The 27,541-nt window shown below is 37.2% G+C and overlaps 1 protein-coding gene across 2 annotated transcripts in view; it reads left to right on the forward strand.

Moving 5' to 3' along the window:
* Nucleotides 1-27,541, forward strand: part of CERT1 (ceramide transporter 1) — an 80,066-nt gene that overhangs the window by 26,471 nt on the left and 26,054 nt on the right. For both annotated transcript variants that reach the window (XM_082783768.1, XM_082783767.1), the window contains exons 4-6: nt 20,997-21,104; nt 21,916-22,054; nt 23,057-23,140. In XM_082783768.1, the coding sequence (XP_082639894.1) occupies nt 20,997-21,104; nt 21,916-22,054; nt 23,057-23,140 (331 nt within the window). The remainder of the gene's footprint in view (nt 1-20,996; nt 21,105-21,915; nt 22,055-23,056; nt 23,141-27,541) is intronic.

Consider the following 27,541-nt stretch of genomic DNA (forward strand, 5'->3'; position numbering starts at 1 on the left):
TTGGTGAAAGATTCAGCAGGTGATTTGGCTCTTTTCAGTTTCATGTGTATTACTTTGTACTGTTTACAAGTTGTTTTCATTAAGTGGAGTGGCACCCAGCTCCTAAATTTAAAATCAAACCGTTTGATATACTAAAGCAATACATTATTTAAAATTATCATTGTAGTATGCGCATAAATACCCTTATCAATCCAAAACAAAGCAAGGAAAACACTAAAAGGTAATGCAGTTTTGTAACACTAGCTTGCACTCAGAACTCAGAAAATCATGTTACTATCATTTTTTCTAGTGCAATAATCTGTCTTTATAACACAGTGATAACTTTGCATGGTAGATGCCTAAGGTATGAAAGTGTATCTGTTTCTGCAAAATGGTCCTCCTAAAATATGTAATCTGAACACCAGAAGCCTTGGAAAAGTCCTGTATGCACATAAATAGGTGTTTGGTTTAATGAAATAAACACAAAACATACAGTTGTGATCTGATAATCTTTAATGTTTGTTGGAAACATGTCCAACTACCTTGCTTCAGCAAGGTATTTTCAAAACTAAAGTGGTTAGTACTCTGTTTTCCTAAAAGTCGCGTAATCTTTGTAGGAAATATACAATATTGACAGGGTGGAAGTTCATTCAACTTCCATGATCCGTAGCTTTAGGTAGCTTCACCCATCCTTTAATTTTTCTTTAACTCTTGTAGAAGCTTCATATTTAAACCCATGATGGACTTTTATGAGTCAAAAAAACTAATTTCTTACTCTGAAACTTTCTAAAGGAACTTTCCTGGTCAGATTAATGAAGTTCAAGCAAAAATCCCTTGAAAAGCTATTGCTAGGAGCCAAATTTTTGTTCTGTTTAGAAATGTGTTCTTGAATTGATACATAATTGATTAAACTTGTGAGAGGAAATTATTTCTTCCACTAAGTAATCATTTTGATTAACTTGAATCTATTGTCATATAAAATACTATGCTTTTTTGTTTTTGAAGGTCTTTGTTGCTTGCTGAGTGGGTAGCTAGTTCTGGTAGGCTGAAGAAGCTGTTTGCAAACAAAAGTATGTTTGTGAGAATTACTGTAGCATGTCACAAGGTTGTTTATCTTTAGAGTATGCAAGACAGACTGAAACTTTATGACTGTTTCATTGTTCTCTGAACAGAGAAAACGCTGATTTAAAATGAACTTTATATTAAATTTGAGTATGAGTAGACTTAGAAAAACTTACTTGTTGATGTTGCTAAGCAGTTAACTGGTAGCTAAGAAATGTGAAACATCTAATGTTCAAGCATAAAGTGTTAGAATTTGCTGCTGTTTGCTTTTATCAGGGCATTTGCCTTTTCTTGTATTGAGGTTCTTGAATGCACATGAAATGTTTCAAGTACAGCTTCTAAAGGGCTCATTAATTTTCTGGAACGGGAGGAGGGGAAAATCTAAGACAGCAATAAGACCATCAGTGAGGCAAATGAGGGAATGGTGCATGTGCAAGCCACGAGCCTGTTCTTCTACTTAAATGTTTCATTAAATGTACTGAGCACGTACATATGTCTGTAGAATAGCTGGTTGTAATGGCAAAGCTTTGTTAGAAAGTTTCTTTATTCTCCAGCCCTAAGAGATTGTCAGGTCTGAGATGGCTGATGACCTTTTCTTCGATCTAATGGCAATATGTATTGCCAAAGAACTCAAGAGCAGACAGTTTCTTCAATTCTCTAGTGTGTTTAAAAAAAAAAAAAAAAGTATTGCATGAGGGTACTGATGTTTTTGAGAAGTTGCTCTCTTAAATAATAAACCCAAGGACTGACTCCAAGTCTGTACGGCAGTTTGAAGATGGAATATAGAATTTCTAACCTGAGATTAGAGAAATGTTATTAGGGCTGTGCTGTGAGAAAGCATCTAGGTTTACATGTAGAGAACATGAAGAATGCATGCAACTTCAAGCAAGTAAATTGTATCTGTTCTATACAGTGTGAATAACCAAGTAAGATTTACCTTTTTGTTGAAGCAGGTGTTTCTTCTCACATACTAAACTTACCCAACATTTTCGTTCTTTACTCTCTCTGTACTGGTAGATTTGATGTTATACCCTACTAATTTGCATTACTTCCAAAGGTATAAATATGGGCGGGGGGTGAATTTCAGTACACTGAGAACAACCTGGATAAATTAACTCATTTTGAGTAAATTAACTTAAATGTTCTTCTGAAGTCTTGAAATTCAGATAATGTTTTTGTGACATTCATTTAACACCTGAGTTGAACACTCAGAGAATTGCTGAGAATTTTTAGAAATTAATGTTTTATGAGAAACTCTGCATCAGCTTGGGTTTCTTCTTTTCCATCTTTGTTTTAATTTTTCCACACAGTTTCTGCATGTGTTCATAATTAACTTTGTGATTGTTTAACAAAATAAACTGACAAAATTGTAAAAATGCAGATCAATATTGTGTGTTTATAAAACGAATGTGTTATCAAGTCTTGTTAAACTTTTTAAAATTACTGTCTTTGGGTCATACTAGAAGAAGTCATTCTCCATATACTCATATATGTAGTAGTTTTGGCACGTGAATAGATAGGCTTCCTTTTTCATTTTGAAACGATGATATACAAGGTAAGTATATCTAGAGCGGGAGGCATGTGTTTTCACATCTGTGAAAGGCATCAAAGTGGATACCTTGATGAAAGAGTGATTACTTCATTGTTTATACTGCTGTTTAGGCATTGAGAGAATTCAGCTATGTAGAATAGTGCTATACAGAAAAATCAGGATGATTAGAACTTACTGACTTTTTTAAGCAGTTTTTCCCCACATATTGCTTGTTTCCCCAAAGTTTACCTTATTAAATAATTCATTAAATAATTCTAATCTTGTGGAATTCTTAGTATGCTACAACTTCCAGTTGTCAAAAGAAACTCAGTAAGATTTTACATCTTTTTTTTGTTTTGTTTTTGTTTTTTTTTTAAATACAGATCTAGGTAAGACAGTAAAGGTCCAAAAAGTTGGCTAATAAAATTAAATTTTTGCAGAAGTATTCAAACAGTTGATTTAGTTTATTAAAAGTTGATTCATTTCCAGACAGGTAAACTAGAATTGGGACATTCAGTTTTGAAATTACTCTTTTTCCTGAATTTGAATTCTAGTTAATAGATTCATTTAGAAAACTGCAGAACAATCTTTCAACAGCCCAATATCAATGGCAATTAATAAGGCACTTTTGAATACCACTGTGGGGGAAAAAAATCAGCTTGAAATTTTCACAGAATGTTTGTTAACCACATAACGTGTGGCCATCTTTTCTATGTAACCTAGAAAAAAAAAGTTGAGAGTTTCCTTATTCACGAAGTATTAAAAGGAGTTAATTTCACTCTTAAGGTCATCCACATGTTGTGTTTTGCCTTGTCAGTATGCTGTTAGCCATTGAAAAAATATTACTACTAATACTAGTTGTAATGGTGAAGTGGAAAAGCCAGCAGATAAGTTCCTGAGGAGAGGACAAGGGGTAGAGGTGGACTTCTGACAGTCTAGTACAACACCATAGAAAGGTAAACTCCCAATGGCTAAAAATAGATCACTATAATGTTTTGCACTTGAAGTATCTTTAATTTAACAAAATAACGCACGAAATATTTTTAATGGTCTGAGAGATCTCTTTAAGATTGTTCCAAATCTAAAAAGGTACCCTAATGTCAGACTGCTTAAATCCATTCATACAAATCAGCTTCTGGGTAAAGTGAGAAGGATACCAGCTAAAATACTGAGGTATGATATGAAAGCATTTCTTAAAGTTAACTTCAGCCTTCTTTTTGAGTAGGCCAGGTAGTCCTATGTTTCTGTCTAAGTGTAAGATTGTGCAAGAGTAACTTGTCTTTCCAAGCTCAGAGAAAATATCAAGTTTCACTTCCATCTTGATGATAAGCATCCAGAATATCTCTGTTTCCTATTTTGTTCTGTAATTAGAATGTTTCAGCCTCAGACTGAGTCCCAAATGCTTCTGTCTGTCCATCCAATTGCATAGCTACTTAAATTTTCATGTTAACAGTATTAAGTAGAGCTTTTGTTTGAATACTGTGTAAATATTGATATATAAAATTATTTTTATTAATTATATGAAGATACTGAAAAATGCTACTGAAGATAACTTTCTCATACTATATTGTTTTATTAGCAGGGGATGCCACAGCAAGAATTTTCTGACCAGTTAATCTAGTCGGAAACTGTCATGAAGTTTAATTTCTTGAAAGTAGAGCTCAGAATATCAAGAGGAAATGAAGAGTGTAGAAGGGTACTACATCTTTTAAGTTGTTCATAGCACTCCTCAGCTAATGAAAGCCTATGAAATTTTGCTAAGACAGTCTTTTTCTCCTTTTCTATACATCCTAGTTCTGCCCCAAGACTGAACTAATTTACTGATAATGCCAGTAAAAACATGCAAATAAATCACTCCAAATCTGTTGCATGTCTGGAGAGAAACTTAAATGAGTAAGTTTGTACTTCCCTATTCATTCTGAACATGCAAAGAAGGAATGCTATATTAAAAAAAAATATATTCATCATACTGCTATAACAAACTTTTAGAAATTGAAGTTGAATGAGAAGTATACATTTCTGCCGTCAGTAGATAGTTTTGTACATTAAATTTCATTTTGCTATTTGGTAGGTCTTTATGGAGCCATTGAAATCAATAGCCCACATAAACACACAAACAACGTTTACATGTATGTGGAAACACTGCAAAAGATCTTCAGAAGTCTACACAGATGTTTTGACCCTTAACTGTTTTTTTAGGAAGCTTAGTGAATTGCTGCCAAGTCATTCTAGCAAACCGTATCTCTTCTAACGTTGATCAGTGAATGCTAGTTATAAATGCATTCTTGATTATTTTTAAAATAAATGTGCCAAGAGTGTATTTTCAGATGTGTCATAGGGTGGGGAGGGGACAGAAACAGTGTCTGTTGCCATTTCTCAATCTACTTCCTCTCCTGGAGTTTAGGTGTTTCCGTGATGTGTGATTTTTCGTCATTTGTTTCATCAGTAGTAGATGTTGAGGTCTGAAGAGGAGAAAGAATGTGGCTTCCTAATCTTCTCACTTTTTGATGTTTCATCTCAACACAAGTTTCTCAATAACAGTTCACAAGTAAGACTGCCCTAAATCAAAGCAACAGTGCAGCTGAAGGAAGGAATAGGAAGTATGAGAGTAAGTAAGGATGTTTAACCTCACCTTCATTTCTCAGGTTCATAATTACAATTGTACAAAAATGGTGATGAAGCCCTTTTTTTCTGACATTTGCAGCCTAAATGTTGGAACAAATCATATCTCAGATAGTTTCGGTGACAGCTAAATATTCCCTTTCAAACTGAATTGAGTTGCCGTGTTCTATTGCTCTGCAGCACAACAGTCTGAATTTTTCTCTTTGCTGACAATTGTGGAGGATAGCATATTAGTTTCTGTAATGCTTTACAGCTAGCTCTAATATAGCTCATGCATATAGTATGCAAGATACTGGAGTGAAATGGATCTCATGTACAAGTACAGATGGCTGTAATTCTGAAAGGCCTCATGAAATAAGGTAAATGTTGGTATAGAAGGAAAAGCCAGCTAAATTATATAGCTTGTGGTCTACTTGGGAGATGGTAGTCTTCTCAGTACTACTAGCATGCAGGTTGTTTGCTTCGCATTGTTAAAATATCCAGGGTTCACATACTAATTCTTGGTGTGGTTACTTGTGGTTTTCAGTTTGTATAATAGGTGTTTGTAGTTAGAGAATTTGTGATCATAAAAGAGAACATCTAAATTACAAATTAAATAATAATAAGCTGGTGCCAATAATATTCCTAAAATGCTTGTTTAGTGATGATGTGTGTAATCTCTCACTGGTCACTTAAAGCATAGGTAGTTAACTAAATCTAGCTAAGCTTGTTGGGAGTTTTCTGAAATGGTAAAAACTCAAGGTTTGGCATACTGGTTTAGGAGCAAGTGCCTCACTTGCCATGAGGATTGCCTCATGTTGAGGCACTGACTTGCAGCAGCAGTCAAACTTGCCTGAGAGAATCCAGAAGATAAGCATTCATGTGTGTTAAGCCATAAAAAGTTCAATTCTCTCTTTAACAGACTTAAACGTGTAGGCAAGTCACTGGTTAGTAGTACAGATATACGCAGAAAGGCATTGCAAACACTCTTCTTGATTCGAAACTAGGAAACCATAAGTTGTTTCTGGATCTTACACAGTAACTTAGATCTGCTCTTGCTGCTGATCTGTCACAGTTGTATGTTGACATAAACGATCTAATTTACATTCTTGTGTATTCACATTTGACGTCTCCCTACAAAGTAAAATTTGCAAAAACACTCCCTGATAGCTAAACAAAAAGTTAAATCCAAGAGTAGTCTTCTGAACTCTGACCTTCTGAACTCTGAATAAGTTTGCTTATTTGAATTTTGACCTGAATCTCAGACTGAAGTGGGAAATACACAGGAGAAAGATGTGGCCATCTCAAATTAAGTACCTTGTTTAGCTTCGGAAGTGTATCAGTCCTTCTTTAGCTGTGAATACTGTATTTTCTTTGTTGTTCCTCAGTGAGCTTTGACTGGTATAGTATTAGAAGAGAAAATAAATTGAAGGGAACTGATGAAGGGTTGTTAAATCAGTCCAAATTCCTCCCTTAAGGATGGACATAGCTCACATGATAATATTAGCTATGTTTGTTTCTACTTTTAGGATTCCTTCTTTGGTATCATTTTTATGTGTTCTGAGCTCTTCTTTACAGAGCAGTTCTATTCACAGTAATTCTGAAGAAGAGATCACTTCCTTCATCTTTGTAGCATCTACAATGTCTTGACTTTTCTGTTAGACTGAACAGTGCTCCTTTCCTCAGTCATTCTTAATGTGAACATGTTTTACAACTTTGCCTTCTGTTCTCTGAACCCTGTCCTCACCTTCTTTGAGCACCAAAACTGGACTCCTTATTGAGGATCGTAGACGTTGAACAGAAAGTAGGATTGCATTGTGGGTCTTGTAGACTATCCTGTATCACAACACCATGATTTTTTTATTTCTTCAGATTGTGAACTACTAAATTCATCTCTAGATAACATTGTAACTTGTGCTATATTTGTACAGCATAGTATTTCCTATAAACAAGTAAATGTAACTCTATCGTTCTAGTGAGCACAGTTGTTAAGTATTTATTGTTGTTCCATTACATTAAGTCTTTCCAACTCTTCTGTCTTGGATTTTCATTTCATTCCAGAAACAAATCTTTGTGCTGCTTGGGTACAGTTTCTTAAGCAATTGTACTAGATAGTCTGGTGCTTTCTAAAGAAAGGTGAGAATGGAGACTGGCTGGCCCATGAACGACTGCATAACTTAGCAGTATTATAGCTGATAGCTGAGCTTGTATGCTATTCTTATGGGAGCTCCTTATCTGAGTCTGAAGCTGTATGCATACGAGGACTTAAGATTATCTTAAATCTTTGTATCCACTAAAGCAGTGATCTGTCTGCCATATGTTCCTAATTAAAGTTTTCTCCTCCATCTTGTCTGAGCATTAACAGGTAGTCTTCATAATCTTAGCAGAGGTCTTGAACTCTCCTTCTCTCAAACCACTGCCCCCCCAGGCAGTAGTAAACTTACCTGAGGTTCTTTACTCCTATAATTCCTTTGAATTAGTGAACTACATGAATTGACTGAAGATTCAAATATAGTAATGGTTAAACTGTGGAGAGATAACTTTGAACCAGGGTGTTCTGAAATGCCTGGAGGAATGTCTAAAGAGTGCCTGAAAAGTACAGGCCAAAATGCATGTTGGCAAAGGATTGCCTCATGGGTGCAATACCATGTGGAAGAAAACACTTTTGGAAGTGCTAACTTGATATCAGATAGCCGTAAAGGCTGTGATACTGCTGCTAAGCTGTTAGGAGCATGTCAGTCAATATTTCTGTAATGTTATTTAATGACAGGTGATGCGCATGTTTAAAGTAACGGTGGTGCTACCTCTAATGCTTGAGGTAACTTAAACTAAGCAAAGCTACTGCACCAGCCATGCAGCTGGCCATGCAGTAAATAACCAATCTGATTTCTATAAACAAGTGGGAGTATTTCTATAAACAAGTTTTACTCTACTGGTAAAGGCAGTGGTGTTATTGATTTATTTTGTAAAAATAGCTGTGGTAAATAATACTGATAGTGTATACTTTAGTTTTACGGGAATAGGGGGAATGCAAGTGCCTATAACTGGCATAATGGCACAAGCAGCATGAGTTGGGCCCTCTGTGGCAGCAGCAGCAGCACTGTTCTGTGTAGCCTCAATGCACAATACTGTTTTCAGGCAGAAACCTCTGACAGACTTAACCTTGGTGTAAGTGCACTTTCAAATCAGGGAAGTGCTCTTCTTGGTATCCAGAACAGAAAGTACAGGAATGCAACGTGGAAGTAGTAAGACACAGTTAAAAGTTTACACTTGCCAAATAGAGATGCATGCTGTTTACTCAATTATTACTCATCAGCTCAAACTGTACTCGGTGTTAAGTTTAATAGAAGCAAGTTAGATTCTCTGTATGCCTCCATCTACCAAACTCAGTCTTTTTTCTTTCTGAACAGACTTTGTAAAGGGTGTCAGTGAGCAGGGTGCTTTGATTAAAGCAAATCTCCTTGTGTTGATAATAGCAGACCAGAGTTACACCCTAGCTATAGGGTATGTAGATGCTGCTCAGCCGCATGGGTGGGGTGCACAAGTAGCAATGATACGTATTCAGTAACATTCAACAGTGGGAACTTTGAAACAAATCTGTAGCTTTTTGGTTCTTTTGTCACCCCTTCTCCTCCATTGGCCCTTCAAAAAAAAAAAAAAGAGAAAATAGGAAATAGCTGCCAGAGCTAACGTGAACTTAAAATACTGGGGGAGACTTTGAAAAGGTTAATTCTTTTAAAAAGCATGGCAGGACTTGGCATCTTCTGCTTGTTAAATGCAGTGTCTGCTTAGCACTAATAGGAAACTTTTAAGGTAATTCTTATAGAATGTATTTTGTGAAAAAAAAAATGATTTTTTTTTGCTTTTGTGCAAACAGATTGGGGTTTGGCAGGAAGGGGAACAGATGTCCATCCCTCTTTTTTGCACTCCCATGATCTGAAATAACTTGGAAGGACTTTATTACCTCAAAATTGCTAGTTTAAGCAAGCAAGTATAGCCAAGACTGGTAAGATGACACATCCTATTTGCGCGGCATGACACTAATAGTGAAACCTGTAGATGTGAAGCCATGCTTTCAGGGGAAGATGAGATGTATTGTTCAAGTGTTTAATCTTTTACTAGAGATAACAGAAGTTTTTTCCTTAGACTTAATTCAGTTATACTCCTTCAAGGAGGAAAACTAAGTTTGGCTATGTCTTACACATTGCATTATTTTAGCATAGGTGTCAGCAGGAGATCTTAAATGACAAGCAATGTCGTGTGTGTTAATGTTACTAAATTTGCAAAGTGGACTTGCTGCTGGTCATTGTATGTTTCCTGAAAGAAGACTCTAGGGGAAGGTGAATCAGCAGTTTCAGCTGACTATACAAGCATATGCTGAAGCAAACCTAAATGTTGTCAGTTCCAAACTGTTGAAACTTCCCTTTTAGGAAAGGAAAAAAATCATTCTCTGCCTCTTGGCACACTTTTGTCACTCTTGGGTCTGTCTTCCAACAGCAGCTGTAAGTTACAGCTTTATCAATAAGTGGTTACAGTTGAAACTCCTTAAAGCTTGACTAAAGCTTACAGTCAATTCCAGACTAACACACTTGATTAATTATAAACAATGCAGATTGTTTCACTTTGACCAACCCAATCTTTGCCTGTGTGTTCCAGTTATGTTTCATAACAATCACTCTGGCTTTAAGAGTAGATACTGTAATTCTCTGAGGAATACTTCCTTGTAGGGTGGAGACTTGGATGTCTAATTGGACTTGCTCTGAGCAGAAGGTGGGACTAGATAACCCTTGCAACGTCAGTTATTCTGACTCTGTGATAAATCCATATTTCTTATAGAGGAGTTAAATCAGCCTTCCTTGTTCATGTCATATTCTGCTTCAAATTGAAAGGACTCCCCATTCCTTTCTCAAAATATTTCCTGTTTTTAATAGACACCAAAGTTCTGTTGCCTCAAACTTGCAAGTTTTCAGGTTTCATAAGCAAAAGATCTGGTTTAACGTGGTCTCCTTCAAGTTCTGCTTTACTCCTCAAGTGTTGTAAGGTGCAGTTTCTACTTATTTCCATGTTTGTTTACCCCAAGTAGGCTATGCTGAGGTTAAGCAGGAAATCAAATATCTATTTCATGTGTTGTGTGGTATTTGGTAGGTTTGAGAAAATCTAACTGTGCTAGATAAACCCACCAGTTTGAAATGCAAAAAGAAAGTGCAAAGACAAACAGCAGATTTAATTACTTTTATCGTAATCTAATCAAGCAACACAGGGGACTTAAGGTTCGTACAGTGGTATCTAATTGATCTTCAGAGACTTACTGGGCTAGTTGTTGTTCTAAGACTTGAGAAGAAGCTGCCATGGCTACTAATTTCTTTAATAACTTTACATCAGTGTTCAGCTGACAATACCGGTCCTATATAGCTTCTCTTTCTGGAGTATCCATGTGAGTAGACGGGTGTTTCCCTGTTCACCTGGACTAAAACCATGCTCCATTATGTGTTTGGGCTTGGCCACATTAAAAGGAAGTCTGCAATACATGACCTCAGGCTGCAATTAGAAACAGAACTTGTGTGTCACCTGCCTAGAAAGGTTTGCCAGCCTTATTGATCTGTATTGCCTCACTTTAAGATCTTTGAAGAAAGGTCTTTTCTTCTATGATGCACAGGCAGTCTGCAAAGTTTTATTTTATTATCCTGGACGGTGCAGCATCTTTAAGTACTTTTGGATGAGAACACCCTAGTTTCACTTCTCTGCCCTTTTTGTGGATGATACTTTTTTGTGCCTGAATGGTCTGCAATGCAGATCTGAGTGTGAAGATCCTGCTACAGGATGCAATTTGTCACTGCCATGCAGAATGAGCAGGGAACACCTTGCTCACCTACAATCAGGTTGGAGTCTCCCTTTCCTTACTTAGCAACGGGGTGGTTAGCTTTTAACGTGTTGGAATTCAAAGCAGACAGCAGCAAGAATATGACCATTTCCCTTTAAGGAGTGCTCTACTGTAGGGCAGTTAAGGCACAAGTTCTTGCAGAAAGTCCACAGTGGTGCTGCAATGAAATGAGACAGTTCAGTTACTAGGAGAAGACTGAGTTGCAGGCTACTGAACTGCTTGTTTTTATCCAGCAGTACACTGTTTTCTAGTTGGCACTTACAGTGGGGGGCTTTCTATGCTTGTATTCAAACACTGTCCTTGTCTTGTTCAAACTTTTTTACCCCTCTGGAAAGCAGTAAGTACAAGATCTCTGTTTCTTTGGAGATGTTCAAAACCCACCTGGATGCAGTTCTCTGTAACATGCTCTAGGTGACCCTGCTTGAGCAAGGGGGGTTGGACCAGATGATCTCTGGAGGTCCCTTCCAGCCTCAGCTGTTCTGTGAGGAAAGGTGGCACATGCTTAATGCACAAACTACTACCAACAGTATTACAATTCAGAATAAAATGTGTGATAACATTTATTTTTGAAGTCCCAAGCATTTTGGTACCTAAATCCTTTGGTTTGTTATCTTTGGTGCAGTAGAAGCAGCCTTTTGCAAGCTGTTTTTCTACCAGTTCTCAAGTTTTCCTTCAAGGGCAGGGTAGGTCAGCTAACTGTTGTGACCTGTGCTGTGCTTGAAGTTGTTTTTGCTATTGTCTTGCACAGAGGGTGTTGGCTTTCAGCAAATAAAAGCAGTCTTTCTTTTCACATGAATGAGTAATGATAGTGTGGAGGGTGTTTCTGTATTGGCAGATAAAGTTGAATTTAGTATTTTTGCTGATATGCTTACTGACATAGTGTGTAAAGTGAGATAACATTTTCAACTATCTTTTTTTTTTTAATTTTAAATTTTATCAAAGACTGGAGTTCTGGAAGTTGCACTGCTTAAAACAGTCCTACAGACATCTGTAAGCCTGCTTAAGTTTGTGTTGTGTGGAGTAAATGAGTTATTCCAAATGAAGTGTTTCTGTATCGCTACTGCATGACTTTTTATGGTTTGGAAGGGTTTAACCAGAACTCTGTTTCTTCTGTTGCTTTTCAAAGTGCATATACATACAGGGAAAACTAGTTTGGTGAGAACCTACTTAATGCATACTCTGTACATGAAGACATCCTGTGCCTGTTCCTATGGCTCGTATATAAACCTCATTTTCACAGTGAGCTGTTTGACAGCTGCAGACTAATGGCAGAGCAGTTGAAAATGAATGGAAATCTTCTACTTGGACATGGGTACTTGAGACAGAGGTGTCCTGTTTTCTGCATGTCACATATAAAGCGTTCTTTTTTTTAAAGTTATACTAAGCTTCAGTACTTACGGTTAGATGAAGTTCTAAGAAATCTGTGTCCAAATATTCGTCAAAGTGCTTAGTTTTGTGCTAATGACTCTGGACAATCTTAACTGGAAACTACCCTGTTGATTCATTGTTTTGAACTCACTAATCAGGAGACATGACTTCAGGATAATTTTGTTAATCTCTTTCAACATATTTTGTGCAACTTCTAATTTATTGCCATTCTATTAGCAGTAGATGTCGTTGTTACTTCTTGCATACTGCGCAGGAAACTTTATGTAGCAATGTGTTTCAAATGTAATTATAAGGGCTAAAGGTAAAAGTGCTCCGTTCTTAATTGTCTGCCAAGAAAAGGAGGTTTATATGCACAGGGACTGAAGCAGAAACAGGGTAAGGGTTACTGTTGGGCTTTGACCAATAGTAACCTTCGGACGTGTCTGTTCCCTTTTCGCTAGTTCCCTCTAGTGGTCACAAGGGATACCGACTTGAGGAGGTTAATTACTTCAGCTGGTATCTCTTCAAATTCTTGTGCTTTAAATAAACGCACCCTGAGTTAATGCGGGGTGTGTGGAAACGTAATTCGTCCGGCCCAACCTGTTAGAAGAGGGTTTGTCGTGATATTTTGTAATGGGAATGCATACTTGCATGCTACAGGCTGGTGGTTCAACTAGCTTTTGGAGATGGGAGTTTTTATCCTTTTAGATATCCAAATATGCCTTTTACTTGAAATTTAGTTGTACAGAGCTCTTACCTAGCATAAACTAAATTTATTTCTAAAGTGTTTTGAGCCTCCTGAGGTGAGAGCTGCACTATATGCATGTTCTTGCCTTTCTGTATCTTAGACTAGGTGTTATGTCTAAATATTTGAAGTGTTCAGATAATTTATCACTTTAGCATTCTGTTTTTATTAGTATTGGCCCACACACTAACATTAGAATTATAGAATCAAGTAGCACTACTATTTATAAAACAGTTCATGTTTTCCTTGACATTTTTAAAATGTCAATGTAACTATTGTATACTTTGTGTTTGACTTAAGATCTTACAAACGTTTCTTACATTACAAATGCATTTATGCTTGTTATGTAGAACTGCTCTGTTGTTTTGTTGATACAGTTTTTCTGTCAGAACTTTATCATTACTACTTTCCATCCAGAATGTTAATCTTCTGGGGAAAAAAAATAATCTGACAATTACTGCCTAGTTGGTTTGTGTTTAAGAATCTTTATTTTGGCAAACTGATTTATGGTTGGAAACTTAAGAATTGTGTGTGCATAAAGAGTCTTTAAAACAGACAGGGCATGGTTTCTAAATAAAGATAATTTTGAAATAAATAGACTATTTTTATGCAGCTTGTACCCTGGCCAACTTCAGGAATCTGAAGTTGTGTCAGGAACATAAGAAAATGAAGCATGTCCTGAGGAGTCCTTCAGTTCATATAACATTTTTTGTTCAGTTCTGTAATTGGTGCAGTAAGCCTTCTTTGGTATTTGGGGACTTGTGAGGGAAGTGAGTGTTGAGATCTGATAAAAACGAGGACTATAACAAAACGGAAATAGGAAGAATGAGGAATAGGTTTTGAAAACCAAGGAAAACATGCTACATTTAATGGTTTGAGATGCAAAACAAGCTATGTTTACCATATTTTTGCCACCTTTTCACAAATTACTGTAGTAAAATTGCAATTTAAACAGACTATGTTTCTTATAGTTTTCCTTTTGGTATAGAGTCACTTTTTTCTTGAATCCTCTTTTAGACTTAATACGGACTCTTCAATCTTTGACAAATCCAACTGTCTTCATCCTCCAGTGCTTACTATCTACTGCATACTCTGCGGTATGCCAGGCATTTACTAGAGATATCTGTTCTGATGGCAAGGTGAATATCTGAGGAGTGAGTAGAAGGAAAATCTGTGTGGCAGTGACAAGGTAACAGTTCACTGAAGTAGGTGAATAACATTTAATGATCTTCTTCCAAAAGTATTTGATGACTTATCTACATATTGATAAGCCTGGTGAGCTGTATGCTTCTCAGCTTATCAGTAGATTTCTGTGTTGCTGTAAAGCTTTGAGACCTGATAAAAATGAGGACTAAAAAAAAAAAAAAAAAAGCATGTCCTCCAGACAAGTAATATCACTTGCACAGTTAGTCCCCATGATTCACCCAGATTGAAGGAGGCTGCTGTATTTTATATTCTGGGGTTTTCTGATGTAAAAGTTTCTGTAGAACAAGCAAAGGGTGGCTAGGCTTCTCAACTCCACCTCTGAAACCTGCTCAGACTTGTAGCTTTCTGAGTAAAGTTGGAAAAAGCTGTTTAATCAGGTATCAAGTGAGCGGTCACGGGTATAGTCTGTAGCACAAGCTTCTTAAGCATAACATAGACTGTAGACTTGTTCTTCCACTTCCATGCAGAGATGATATTAACACTTCATTACCTTAAATATGTTAAAAAAAAAAATTAAAAATTTAAAAAAAAAATAGAGTTGGGGCAGTAATTTCTTCCCTGCCACTTTGAGGGAGAAGAGGGACATTATGACCTCGATATCTGCAGCTACCACAAACGCCGAGTGCTGTCCCTGCGCAGCGCCTGCTGCCCCCCTGCCTAGCGGGCGCTTCGCAGACGAGCACCCAGAGGCTGGTTCTGGGGCTCCAGCAGGGCTGCCTCCTGCCTTCCCGGCTCACCGGCCTGCTGAAGTGTGTATGTACTGTCCTTAAGCCAAGGTCCATCCATATGTATTTTAAATTAACTTGTTCTGTGAAACCTGACTATTCCTTCTAGCTTTTAAAGCAAATCAAACAATTATTTAGTATGTTGTGTGGGAACCTCAGCCAGAACATCGGTGCTTTTTGTAACTGTGTTTAACAGCAGAATAGAGATTTCTGGTTCTTGTTTAACTCTGCAAATCTTGTCGCTCCTGACAACCCAGATTCACCAAGAGGATCAAAAGCAATCTGTGTCCTTTCCTGTTATAACCTGGTGGCTCGGCAGTACAAGCTGCTTTAGTTTTACTACTACATCAGTATACAGAGGGAAGCAGTTGTAGGCTCCGGGGTGTTGTCCTCCTCAGCATCCTGTCTGTTCTCTGTTTGGAGTGCCTGCTCCTCCCTATTCGCCTGGTCTGGAATCTCAGCATTTTAAGCTGTTGAATAATATTTGGTGAATAATCTTCCTGTGCACGTTCTTTAAGAGAACTCATGGAAAAACAGTATTCACCCATGCAATTAATCATGGGTATGAACTACATGGATAAAGATTGTCAAAGACCAGATAATTGCCTTTGGTTGCATCTTTGTCAGCCTTTGTTCTCCTCTCTGCAATGCTTTGTGTATAGGTGCTGCTGCTTTGTCCTATCCCTTCCTTTAGAAAGTGGTAGCTCGTTCCAGCACTTCCTAACCTGTGTGCCAGTCTAACTTATGCAGGTGTTAAAGGTGGTTGTCATCCATAGGCAGCATATGGTGACTTACCAAAAGTATTTGGAGGTTGAGAAGTAAAGATCCAAAGGATGTTGGTAGATTGAGTGGTATAGCAGTTATGATTATCTTAGTGCTGTATTGCTATAATCTCTGTTTTATTGGTTGTCTTGTGCTTATTTGTCATCCCAGAATTCTTGTTTCCTCTTGGGCATGTAGTATGCTTATTTATTGCAAAATTGCAAAGTTTATCACTACACAAGGAAAACATGCCTACATTTCTTTACCTGCTTTTGCAGTTGTGAAGAAAGTTCATGTTAGAATGTTTTTAGCTTTTTACTTTTCTAAGTAGTCTCCTGCACTGCGCTTGGGAGGGCTGTAGGCAGGGTAATCATCCTCCAGAGGCTCCTACCTGGATTGTGAAATTCCTGTCTCTGCCTTCCTGCTGACTAATATCTGCCTTGCTTTCAACGTGTTAGAATTGCATTGCCAGAGCCTGTAGACCACTTGATAAAGCAGACCTACAGATATATGTTAATAATTAATTTAACTTCAATACACAGAAATGCATATCAAAGTGCCCTGCTTGCAGTGTTAGTATTCTTATCTGCCAGCCATCCCCACATAGTCCTTTCTTGGGTTAAATAGCAGTACCCTTTCTTTAAATACGTGCTGAAATACTTGCAGCTAGTCTAAAAATCACTCTTGGAATACAACCAGGGGGTTGACAGACCTCTTCTGCTTTGTCTCCAGCTCTTTCATTTATATCTTTACTTGTTTTCTTCTACACTTTTTTTTGTAAGCTACTGTGGCTTGATCTTTGTTTGTTTAGCCTTTTTCACAAATACTGCAGAAAACCTGATCCTAATGTCTGTTTCATCACCTCCTAGGGTAAGCCTTATGTTTTAGAGGGAGGAGCTGCCTGCTGCTTGTGTTATGTAAAATAATAAATAATTTATAATGCTAACAGAAAATATCTGCCTTGGTGGACAAACACAGTGAAGCATTTGACAGGCACTAAATCAAGACACAATCAAAATAATTCTTGAAGACATGGGAGAATAATTTGCTTTATTTGATTTTTTTTCAAGTGGAGGAGCTCTCCAGCAAGTCTGCTTTATTCCAGAGGATTACTGACCCACTTTAGGAAATCCTTAACTGGCGGATCTGTGTGAGCCATAATGGAAGTCTGCAATATGATTCTGTGAATACTTAACGATTTTACTGAAAGCAGCTTTTCTGACATACTGCCTTGTTGCTGATACTAGCACCTGCTCCGGTAAAGAATCACATGAAGCTTTGTATCATGTGGCTCTTTGCTCTCATCTATCATAAAGAAAAAGCGTTTTGAAAGGATTACTGGATTTCATGCAGCATCTTAGAAAGCTGAAGCTGTTGCAGTGTACTAACAAATGCCAGTTTTGAGCGTAGCTTTGAAGCTATGATGTATGCATGGAATTTCAAAGAACTGCATCTATATACTGAGCATGATAAATTAGCGTTAGTGCTTGATGCTATGTATTAATACAACTTCTGAGTTATTTTTGGTTTTGAGCAGAGACTGTTAGTTCTGTCATATGAACTCTACCCACGTTCCAATTTTTATTCTGGGAAATTAAAAATTGTGTAAACAGAAGAAGCTTGTGTCAAGATTCCTCTTCTCAATGTAATTGAGTATTTCTACAGTGAATAGTTAATGATGATCTGCTTTGCAAGACATAAGTGCAGCAGTGACCTGTTCTCATTTAGATGTTGCGGTAGCAGAATGGTGGGGCTTTGCACGGTGCATGCTTTCATTGTTTCTGTTAAGCTGCTTGCATGTGTCTGCTGTGAGCTGAGTGACTTGTTTCTGTGTCAGTTATAAAGCAATACTTATTTTCTGTTTCTCCTGATAAATAAGTATTCCTGTTTTTCTCTTTCCCGTGGGCTATTAAAACATAAAACATTCGTGTTTTGTGAACATGATCTATAAATGCAGATGCTTCAGATTTGTATTGTGCTGTTCAGTCCGCTGAGCTTGCTTCGTGGTTGCAAAGAGTTAAGACTGCCTAAATGTTTTTATATAGCAGTTTTTTGTTGGCAGGGTTTGCAAGCTGATAGGTCACTGTCTTGTGTACAATTCTAAAGCATGGATAAACTGTTTAATCACAAGCACAAATGACTGTCAAATGTACTGCTGAAAAGGTACCTTTAAAAAATAAAGCTTAGTATTTATATGGGGAGGTTTTTTCACCCTCAGGTTTTATTTTATGAGCTAAACCAAATGAGCATTGACTATAATGGTAATGTAGGAGGAAAAGGATTTAAGTCAATGTGAGTCACAAGGTGAGAACTTAAGTCACAAGGTTTTCTACTTCTAAGATTGTTTATTTTCTTCTTTGTTCTATGGTAGTATTGTGACCTTGATTAAATCTTCAGATGTGGACATTCAGAAATTTCACTTAAGCTTAAATCCAATTCCTGCGAACATGTGTCTTGCTCACTTGAAGGAAAAAACATTCAGAATACATCTGCTGTTCTTAGCAAAAATGCTCTGACTAATACATTGGATATTTTTAATACAACTTCAGTAACAGATCAATTTTAAGATGTATCTTACTGAAATGAAAAATGTTACCTTCTTTTTAGTTTGTACAACTTTAACAGAATGAGTCCCTGCTGTCAAACCGACAGTAGTAAGAATGCATTCAGAATCATCTTAATATACATAGTATATGATTAAGTAAATACTGAAATTTACAGTAGAACAGTGAAATTGTTTCAATTTGCATTTAAAGGCAATGTTAACAAATATCTTATGATTTTCCAATTCTATAAAATGCTCTCTTGAGGTTTTTACTGATTAAACACTTCTGAAGAGAAATAATATTGTATGCCTAAAACTCTTGTGCTTCTATCTTTATCCCCTTACCTGTTTTGCTTTCACTTGTCAAGTCCTTGAAGGATCTGTCCATTTAAAAAAAAAAAAAAAAAAAAAAAAAAAAAAAAAGCTCTTGAATATTTTAAGAAAATTAATCAAAGCTTTATTATTTCCTTACTTTCGTACTTAAGTGAACTACGTGAACCCTGTGAACTAAGCTATAATCTTTGCAACATAACACCGAGTGCATTGCAAATACAGATGTGGTCCAACATCCCAAATACATTACTAAAGCCAAGTGTACCCTCAACACTTTGATATTCTTAAAAGCAAACAAAAAAACCACCTGTGTTACAGTGTGATTGTTCTTAACAAAATGTCTAAGCCAATAGATATTTAAGACATGTTTCAAAACAAATAGTACAATTATGAAAAAAAAAAAGCTTTTAGCACTTCTGCTGTTATACTTTTATAGCTACACGTATTATTTCTGGGATACATACTCAGCATAAAATGGCTTTAGCTGTGTTATATATAACATGACTAAATGGGGCATATACATCCTTCATGTGACAGAATAAGCAAACTGATTCTTATATTCTTTCATTTGACCTGAAGCTGTCATTAAACATAAATTTCTGTTTCTCCTGTTTCAGGTTATAGTATTTCTCTATATTTTCCTGAAATAAGGCAATGAATGTGATATGCTTTATTAAGTATTTCAAATTTACAGGTGCTTGTATTTCTTTTATTGCAAGTATCGTGCACATTAATCAGTTAAACCTTCAGCAAAACTTCTAGGCCACCTTTTTCCAATTATGCTTATATTTCTTTCTCATACTAATTTTTCAACTTCTCTTCTACTTTTGATACTCATCCTGTTTCTTTTAAAGTCCATTTTGTTTCCTCAGTTCTTTCTTGTCTTCTGCCTCATTTTTTAAACAGGCTGGATGGACACAGACCCTTGGCTTTTTCTTGCTTGTTCTTGATGAATAATCTTGTGTAGTCATGTTTGTTGAAGTATTATGTTAACCGCTCTGAGACTCACATTTCTCTTTGCTCATGCCTTCATTTCTGGAACACAGTTTTTCTCACTGCTCCTTTTGTAACCCAAGTATACATACTTTGTCCCATACATCACAATATTATCCAAATCTTGTTTCAAATACTTCAAAAAATATGTTGTCCTTACTGTTTTTGATACTCTGTATGCTCATTTTTTATCTTAAGTTATCAGCACTTTGCTCAGTTTTCAAAGCAGCTTCCAATTTTCCCATTAAAAAGGACAACAGCTAGATTTTATTTTTGCTTCTTATTCCATGTCATTCATTTGGTATCACTGTCTACTCGTCCCTTCAGGATTTCTCTGCTACCATGTGATTTCTTAAACCTGTCAAAGGTCCTTCACAATGTTGTCGATGTCCACTTGATCAAATTAATAACAGTATTTCAGATGTTAATATCTGAACTATCATTTTTTCTTTTTCTTTTTTTCTGACCACTTACATTAATGTATAGGGAAATATTTTTCTTTCAGGTGGTCAATATCTAGTTTTATTTAACTATTTCTTTATTTAAGGGAATTCATCAAACTTAAGATTTTTATAACTTTTTCTGGCTATTTTAGTAAACATACAGCTTTCATGTTTTTGCAACATTTAATTTACTGTTATCTTCATTTGTTTTCTGTATCTCGTTTTGTTTTATGTTTTTTGTTGTTGTTAAAGATAATTTTAGTCTAATATAAAATATTGCTGAAGAAGCCTGGAAAAAGAAATTATTGACAGTCATCATCTGTTTTTCTGTAGTCTCTATTTTGTTTCGTTTAAAAATAAAAGGTGCTATTTCAATGATTGGAAGGATTTACTGAAGTTGTTGATTTTCTTCAAACTGGACCATACTAATCCCCCAATTAATTGTAGAGTACTGTAGGGTTTTTGAATGTCATGTAAAAGAAATATTCCGTGGTAGAGATTGCAGATAGCAAAGGAATAGAAACGTTGTCCTTTTGAACCCTTATATACGTTTTCTTGCTCTTTTGAGGGGTACATAACAGGTTGTAGATAACTACTGCTTTTTCAGATCATTATGATAACAAAAAATAGATTCATATTAACTTCACAGATGCTAGACCAACATCTTAAACTTGCAGAAATAACTTCCGTAAAGCCCTATTGCATCCTAACAAGAAACAAATGGTCTGTTTTTAGGAGAAATTACTTTAATCTTGTTTTCATGGTTTCTCCTCTTATTAAAAGGCTCACCACTCTAGTTTTTATGTGGCTTGTATTTTTCAGACTGAATCTGGCTATGGATCAGAGTCAAGCTTACGTCGCCATGGCTCCATGGTGTCTCTTGTTTCTGGAGCAAGTGGATACTCTGCAACATCCACCTCTTCGTTCAAGGTTAGTGAATAATGTTTTCTTAATATTGGTTTGTAAATACAACACTTTAGCAAATGGAAAGAAAAGTTACACAAAGATTCATTCACACAACTAGAGGAAAAAATACCAAGTCTTTGGTTTGCTGTTAGTGTTAATAGTTACACATGTGATGATTAATGGATCTTACAGGAAGCTTTCATGTGCCTCTGTGCAGTTGTCCCTTTTAAACTACAGTATTATCTTCCAATGGCAAGAGAAGTCTAATGGGAGGATTCATTAACCTTTTCTCTTGTTCTCTTGATAGTACAAGGGCTTCTAAACAAAAGGGAATGCTGGTTCTGTGTATTAATAAATATGATTTTTAATGCAAATTGATAAATTATGACTTTCCCTCTTCCATGTGTATAAACGTTTAACATCCCACCTTGAGTGGGCTGTACTTGATAACAGAAGAGGAGCAACACAAGAAAGGGGAATAAAGATTAGAACAAAAATCTGGAGCTGATTGTTTTCAGGCACGTAGTTGCAAACTTAGGAGCAAGCAAAACTGTGTTTTTTAATAAGCTTTTGTTTAATGCTGTAAAGTAGCAGGTGCAGTGGAGATGAAAAGTTGAGACCCAAGAACAAAATGAAGATACACTTGTATATGGTTTTTGGAATCATATTGTTCTAACAGTATTTTGTAACTACTGATCTCTGAAATATCTTTGAAGTATGTAAAAGATTTGTTCATCATTGTTGCAGAAATCCTTTTTTTTTTATTATTATTTAGGCATTAAATTTTTGCAGAGTATGTAGAAACATTTAAAGCACTTCTCTCTTGTATTTTCAGAAGGGCCATAGCTTACGTGAGAAGCTTGCAGAGATGGAAACCTTTAGAGACATCTTGTGTAGACAAGTTGATACTTTACAGAAATACTTTGATGCCTGTGCAGATGCTGTTTCCAAAGATGAACTCCAGAGGGATAAAGGTAAAATTGTAATTGAAAACACTGAGCTCCATAGAATTTAACTTTTTAGATGGTAAGAAATAGCCCTTGAAATAGTTCCTTTAGCATTTTATGTCCTATAGAGAAAACAGGTGTCTTAAATTTGCTCTTTAATATAGTAATTAATCCTAGATATTTCTGCTTAAATAATGTTAACTATTTACACTGCAGAAGTTGGATTCCCATAGAAAGCTGCTTAACTTTGATCCTAACCCATAGCTGTCAACCTTACTGAAATAAATCATCTTCTAAGCACTTGATGTTATACAACAATAATTTTTTATCTCCCTATAAGATGAAGTCAAGTTAGCTTACCACTGCATCTCTTACCATTATTTCAAAAAAATAGTATATCAGTTTGAATTGATAGGAACAATGTATTCTTTCCTAAGGGCAAATATACTGACATACTGTGTACTCCTGATACGTATTGGTTGGAGCTAAAGCATTAGACCACTTGAATGCACACTTGAGATCCAAGTAGACTCAGATGAGGATGTCTATGTATCTGAATTGTTTTTCTCATAGCACAGCTAGTATTCATACTCATACACTTCCATGAGGCATTTTTATTTATCCCTGAGTTTGTTCTGGCACTCTGACTCTTTTGGTAGTAATAAGGGTAGGTAAGAACAATTCCCCTTTTTCACTAAGTCTGTAACATAGAAGAGCTGAATTGTGACTCCGTGTTTATTCAGTTATAACAGAACTTTCTTCTTCCCATAAAATAGAGTACTAAATTTGGATACTGAACAAACATTAGTCTCCTAATAGTTCCTTACAGTAATGTTGGTCGTGGTCTTAAATGGTTTAAAAAAAAAAAAGGGGGGGGGGGAGATGGGGGGGAGTCATGACTGGTTTTTATTATAGGGAAAAAAAATAAATGCTGCTTAAGCATGAAGATGCTCCTAGGTTTTACAGTTCTTCAGTAAGCAAGGAAAACCTTTTTACTCCAATAACATATTCTCCCTCTCCCAAATTCAGTGGTAGAAGACGATGAAGATGATTTCCCTACAATGCGTTCTGATGGGGATTTTTTACATAACAGTAACAGCAGTAAGGAAAAATGTAAGTGTCTAAACTTGGCTGAATATTTGTGTGAATAGTATGATGATAATCTTGATATAAGACTGATATTTATGCTGTTGTGTGAGAAGATATTAAATAAGAAATGTTATTTAAATGTGACAGGAAGCTCTTCATGTTAAAATTATCATTCTTAGCTGCTTTTCATGATAATTTTCATGAATCTCAGAGCTGCTTTTTCATGATCTCATTTCATGAGATTTTCATGATTTTGTACATTTCCAGTACAAAATTCTGTTGAACTGGATGCATTATTCAAGTAGTAAGAACTGAAATTTGTAATAGATAACCACAGTTTGTTTTTCTGGCAAGTGTTGTCAGCTTTAGGAGTATGGTGGAACACAATGCTTTTCCAGTTAGGTATGCCTCAGTATTGTTTTTTCCATGTTCTGTGGCTACATTACTAAGTCAATATTGTGTTACTGATTTTTCTCTGATTTTAGCACTCAAAGTGCTAAAATTTTAGCATTTTTAAACTGTGTTTTCCAATACTATGATTAACAGAATTCTGATTCTTATCTAAAATGATCCGATTATAGTTTTCTTACTCCATCTGTGCAGTGAATGTGAAGAACTCAAATGAGTTCTGCTTCTTGAGAAGATTTTTTTTAAATCTAAAGACTTTCACCAAGGATCTGAAAATGCGGCAAAATAACAATTTTTTGTTTTCTATTTTCTTTCTAATGTGTTATAGTCATCTTGTCTTGCATCTTTCCTTCTTGTATTTAAGTGGTGGTTTCACACAGACTGCTAAGCTCCAGCACAACAGTTCTCATTCTCCCTTCTCAAAAGAACAGGGGGAGAAAATATAATGAAAAAAGGCTCATGGGTCAAGATAAGGAGCAATTTAATTAAAGGTAAAGAAAAACAAGCAAAGGTTTTGCAGAAATGAAAAGAGAAACCAATTATTCTCTACTTCCCATCAGTGTGCAATGTTCAGACATATATTGAGAAGCAGGGCCTGAATATGCACAGCATCTGGTTGGAAAGACAGACAATTTCATAATGAGTCTCCCTCTTCTCTTTCCCCTTACTCAGTTTTTATTGCTGAGCATGACATTATACGATATGGAGTGACAGTTTGAGCCTGTTGCCCTAGCAATGTCCTCCTAGCAAGAGGTAGCAAACTCTCTACCTCTTGCCCACACCAACCTACTGGCTTTTGTGAGTGGTAGGTTGGAAAGGCAGCCTTAATGATGTGTCTACACTGCTCAGCAGTAGTCAAAACATTGATGCAGTGTCATGTTGTTCTAGCTACAAGTACAGAGCACAGCAGTGCATGGACTGCTGTGGGGATAGCTAACTCCAACCTAGCCAGACCTAGCACGATGCTCTTTCTAGAGTATTTCCAAAATTGTAACGAGGAATGAGGAGGTAAGGAAATGGAAGGAAGGAGTTTTTTCAACATACTACCAGAATTAATCACATGAGTAGATTTTCCAGTGATAAAATACTTGTACTGCTAATTGCAGTGCTGATGTCAGAAGTAGTGTATAACTTTGAAGCTCTGAGTAAATATTTCATGCTTCTTGTCAGCAAAGATAAGCTAGTTTGCAACATCCACCTTCACGCAAGTCAGTTTCACCAGCCCTATATAAAAAGTCTAAATTTCTAAGACCTACTAAGTCATTAGAACAAATTTCAGAAAAAATATATAAAGATATTTTAAAAAAACAATAGCAAATATTTAATTTCATTGTATGATTCATTTTGAAAGAGATGTCTTGTCACACTTAATTTTTCTAGGATAATATAGGAGTTTCAGCTTAATTTACCTTTAGAACACTTCTTCATTTCTACATTATTCTGGTATGTCTGTTATATACACACATTTAATATGTGAAATTTCATTAAGGAAGTGTGTACTTCTAGTACATCTGGTCATCTTAGAAAATTTAAATGGCAAGAGTCCATTTTTATCACGTATTTAAAAACAATTTGAAGTGATAATCACATTCCTCTTAGAAAAAGTTCAGTATCAAATATTCAATAATTTCTGTTCTAAGAAATTTTGTATTATGGGTACCTGTATATAAACTCTATAGTTCACTATGGAAAAGAATTCTGCAACCCTTTTGTTTCTCACTTTTCAACCTTTTTTCTTCTGTAACTCCACTTCTTACGATAGATTACATTCCATTACATTTACTTCCCATCAATTCTGTTAACAGCTTCATTTTTAGTTTTCTTCATTTTTGTTTTTCTGTCCTTGCTTGATTTCTAGGAAATTACATGTATTAAAGATTCTATAAAATTTTAGGATATCCTGAGTTGGAAGGGATCCAACCGAGTCCAACTCCCGGCTCTCCACAGGATCACCCAAAAGTCAGACCAGGTGTCTGAGGGCGTTGTCCAAATGCTTCTGGAACTCTAGCGGGCTCAGTGCCATGACCACTGCCTCGGGGAGCCTGTCCCAGTGCCCGAGCACCCTCTGGGAGCAGACCCTTTCCCTAACCCTCAGCCTGACCCTCCCCTGTCCCAGCTCCATGCCGTTCCCTCGGGTCCTGTCGCTGTCCCCAGAGAGCAGAGCTCAGCGCCTGCCCCTCCACTCCCTCTCATGAGGCAGTAACTGATCGCTGCAAGGCTTGCCTAAAAATGAAAGAATTGGAATATGTCCACTATCGGGTGGAATCATAAGACTCCAGTCATGCAACAGGAGAAGTAGGAGCCTCAGGTTAAGAGACACCCATGCTTGTGTAGTGGACAGAGAACTTACTAGGCTAGCTGATAACAAAAAGTTGATCTTAAACATTACCTTTTTCTGAAGCTTAGCATCAGAACAGCTGTTAATTCTTAGGTTTCTCGGGTTTCAGGTTCCATTCTTAAATTCTCTCCAGTCTTGTGAATACCAGAATAATCTGTAGCTGAATACTGGTTGCCTGTCCATACTAATTTTTTTTTTTCTGCAGTCACAGCTCCAGGAAGGGGGAAACAGAGGCTCAACCTCCTAAGAGAATAAAGGAGTGTTTCAGCCTCCTGGTGCACTGGTGTCGTGGTTCCGCTCGAGTGGGCAGCCGAGCTCCACCACAGCCGCTCTCTCACTCCCCCTCCTCAAAGAGGAATGGGGAGAAAATATGTGAAAAGGGCTCAAGGGTTGAGATAAGGACGAGAAAATCACGCAATAATTATTGTAACGGGCAAAACAGACTCGGCATAAGGAGATAGTAAGATTTATTGCCTACAACTAACAAGCGAGAGAAGTGAGAAAACAAAGGAAAAAAAAAAACAAAAGCACCTTCCCCCCCCATCCACCCTTTTCCACCTCCTCCCCCCGAGCGGCGCAGGGGAACAGGGAATGGGGGTTATGGTCAGTCTACAGCACTTCTTCTCTGCCGCTCCTTCTCGGTCACTCTCGTCCCCTGTGCTGTGGGGTCCCACCCATGGGATGCAGTCCTTGATGAACTGATCCGGCGTGGGCTTCCCACAGGCAGCAGCTCATCCAGAACTGCTCCAGATATGGGTCCGTACCACGGGGTCCATCCCTCAGGAGAAAACTGCTCCAACCTGGCTCCCCTACGGGCAGCAGCTCCTGCCGGGTCACCTGCTCCTGCGTGGGCTCCTCTCCACGGGCTACAGGTCCGGCCCGGAATCTGCTCCGGCAGGGGTCTTCCACAGGCGGCAGCCTCCGTCGGTGCAGGGCCACCTGCTCCACCGTGGTCTCCTCCACGGGCTGCAGCGTGGAACCCTGCTCCACCGTGGTACTCCATGGGCTGCAGGGGGACATCCTGCTTCACCATGGTCCTCACCACAGGCCGCAGGGGACTTCTGCTCCGGTGCCTGAAGCACCTCTCCCCCTCCCTCTACACTGACCTTGGCACCTGCAAGGCTGTTCCTCACTCCTCTCACTCTCCCAGCTGCTGTGTGGCACAGCGTTTTTTTCCCTGTCTTAAATATGCTCTCACAGAGGCGCAAAACAACATCACTTATTGGCTCGGCTCTGGAAAACAATGGGGCCCTTCCCAAACATGGGGCAGCTTCTAGATCTTTCTCACAGAAACCACCCCTATGGCCCCCTGCTACCAAAACCTTGCCACGTAAACCCACTACAACTGGTCTAGTGGTCAAACTGCTAGATTTAAGACTAGTTTAAGGAATCATATTTACATTGTCTTTTGCACTTTCCCTTCTGCACCTTTCCTGGATTGAAGGAGAATGTTAGCATGACTAGTTAGATTTTACACTGCTGTGAAGACGTGATGTTTTGGACAGGGAGGTTTTTTCTTCTGTTTTTTCCAGAATCTTTTGGTGAAGAGTTAGAGCTGTGTATATGAATTTATTGCTCACTTTTCCATTAGAAAATCTGGTAACTGAACCAATGATAATTTGTATAAAGCATCCATTCAGTGTATTTACCTATTGTGATCTTATATTCTAAGAATGTTG

This window comes from Aythya marila (assembly GCF_965140915.1).
Source record: "Aythya marila genome assembly, chromosome: Z".
In the NCBI taxonomy this organism is placed as follows: domain Eukaryota; kingdom Metazoa; phylum Chordata; class Aves; order Anseriformes; family Anatidae; genus Aythya; species Aythya marila.